The 2,405-nt window shown below is 44.3% G+C and overlaps 1 protein-coding gene across 1 annotated transcript in view; it reads right to left on the bottom strand.

Moving 5' to 3' along the window:
• LOC101857933 overlaps window positions 1–1,262 on the bottom strand; it is a 6,999-nt gene extending 5,737 nt beyond the window's left edge. Inside the window, exon 1 of the mRNA XM_005093078.1 lies at window positions 945–1,262. Within this exon, the coding sequence (XP_005093135.1) occupies window positions 945–1,262 (318 nt within the window). The remainder of the gene's footprint in view (window positions 1–944) is intronic.
• Between the last annotated feature and the right edge of the window lie 1,143 nt (window positions 1,263–2,405).

The following is a 2,405-nucleotide window of genomic DNA, read 5'->3' as shown; positions in this document are numbered from 1 at the left end:
ATAATAATAATAATGATAAATATTAATATTATCATTATTATCACCATCTCTACTACATGTATTATTTTTGTTGTTGTTGTTTATAATAGACCACATACAAGCTCATTCCATTTATCTCTGCCCTGGGCCATCCTTCCAAGCTCGTTCCAAGTGAGCTTCATCTCTCTCATGTCCCTTTCAACACATCTCCTCCATGTTTCCCGTGGCCTACCCCTACCTCGTGCTCCCTTGGGTTCCACTGCAGCGACTGTTCTGTGATATTTAGCGGGGCTCTCTTAAGGTGTGTCCCATCCATAGTCACTTTCTTAGTCCCATTTCTATTTCTATATCTTTTTGTCCTTTTTTCCCCACAGCTCTTCAATTCTTATTCTATCCTGCCACTACATTCTCATTCATCTGTCGATGAAAGTCTGGACTTTATTCAGTACTGTCTTTGTTGCCTTCGAAGTTTCGCAGCCGTAGAGGAGCACTGACTTGACATTGCCGTTAAAGAGTCGAACGTTGGCGTGCAGTGAGATGTTTCTTGCTTTCCAGACTTTTCATAATTGATTGAATGTTGACTTTGCCTTGGCGGTTCTCGCTTTACATCCGCCTCGGTTCCACCTTTACCATCGATGACACTTCCACGGTGTGTAAAGGAGTCCACTTCTTCCAGGGGAGTGTCTTCCATTGTCACAGCAAGGCTTAAAACTTTTCCGAGCTTCACTACTTTCGACTTGCCAACACTTCTTGATAGGCTGCTGGGGTCCTTGGTCTTTTCTTGCATCTGAGCATGTGTGTAAGAGAGCAGTGCAAGGTCATCGACGAAGTCCAAGTGGTCCAGCTGCTGCCAAGGGACCCACTGTATTGCGCTTGCTTCTGGTGGCTTCTTTCACGACCCAGTCAATTGCCAGTATGAAGAGAAAAGGTGAGAACAAACATCCTTGTCGCATTCCTGTCTGTACCTGGAATGGTTCTGAGAGTTGTCCTTCATGGAAGCCTTGGCAGTTTGTTCCCTCATAGGTGGCATTTACAAGCTTGACGATTTTGTCAGGTATTCCATGATGCCGCATGTGTTTCCACAGAGTTTCCCTGTCCACGCTGTCAAATGCCTTTTCATAATAAATGAAGTTGGCCACGAGTGGTGAATTCCATTCAAATTCAAGCAATTGCTCAATATTGATGCACAGAGAAGCGATCTGGTCCACACATGATCGATGTTTGCGGAATCGTGCCTGGTTTCCTTGGAGCTTCTCGTCTGTTGTCAGCTTGGTTGTCTCCATGAGTATCCTGTTAAAGACTTTACCAGGAATGGACAGGAGTGTTATGCCTCTGTAGTTGTTACACTTGCTGAGGTCTTCCTTTTTTGGCAGCTTGATTAGGTGGCCTTCCTTCCAGTCTGATGGTATTTCCTCCTCTTGCCAAACCTTTTCGACAAGAGCATAGAGAATTCCCACTGATTTATCTTTATCGCCTTTAGGGTTTCTGGTGGTTTTTGGTCGGGACCAGCTGCCTTTTAGGACTTCAGTGATGTTAAAGCTGCACCAATTTCGTCTCCCGAATGTGGTTCCGTAACTATTGGGAGGTCATCTCTGGCTGGAAGAATTTCAGGTTGATTTTCTGGAGGTGGTCTGTTCAAGAGTTGATCAAAGCGTTCTCTCCATCGGTTCAGTTGCCCCCTGGGATGAAGGTAGTCTTTCCCTCTTTGTCTTTCACTGGTACAGTGGGCTTGCTGAACCTACTTGAAAGAGTTTTTGTTGTCTGGTGTACAATCTGCAAGTGTCCGTCTCTTGCTGCTTTCTCTGCCTTTTCGGCCAAACCATTCAGGCAGGTATTTTTGTCCTTCCTGATGGAATTCTTCACCTCACGGTTTACTCCGGTGTACTCTTGTTGTGCAGCGAGTTTCTCAGTTCGGGTATAGCTGTTGTTGATTTGGCCCTTCAGCTCTCTTCTTCTTTTGACTTTGTCTAGAGATTCCTGTGAAATCCATTCATTCCTGGTGTGGACTTTGAGTCCTAGGGTGCTCTGCCTCATTTTTCTTGTCCCGGTGTTCATTTACTTCACATCCGTCCGCATCTTGAAGGGCTTGAAATCTGTTCTTCAGTTCGAACTTGAACTCAATTCTTCTTTACTGGATCTTTCAGAAGGCTCACTTTATACTTTTGACGACTTTCACTTGTGACTTGTGCATACCTTCTCAGATTCAGTTTCATCTTTCCAAGGATAAAATGATGCGACGTCTGCTCCTCGTAAGACTCTGACTCCGAATAAACTTTCAGGAGATGCAAAAATGGTCAATGCGGTTTTCCGCTCTTCCATCTGGGGAGACCAAAGTGGTCTTATGAATGCTTTTAAGAGGGAAGATTGTTCCTCCAATAACCAAACAGTTGAATAGATAGATAGATAGATAGATAGATTTTACATAT

Source organism: Aplysia californica, unplaced genomic scaffold, assembly GCF_000002075.1.
Source record: "Aplysia californica isolate F4 #8 unplaced genomic scaffold, AplCal3.0 scaffold00057, whole genome shotgun sequence".
Lineage (NCBI taxonomy): Eukaryota > Metazoa > Mollusca > Gastropoda > Aplysiida > Aplysiidae > Aplysia > Aplysia californica.
The sequence above is the reverse complement of the archived record's forward strand: the minus strand, read 5'-3'. Positions and strand labels throughout refer to the sequence as shown.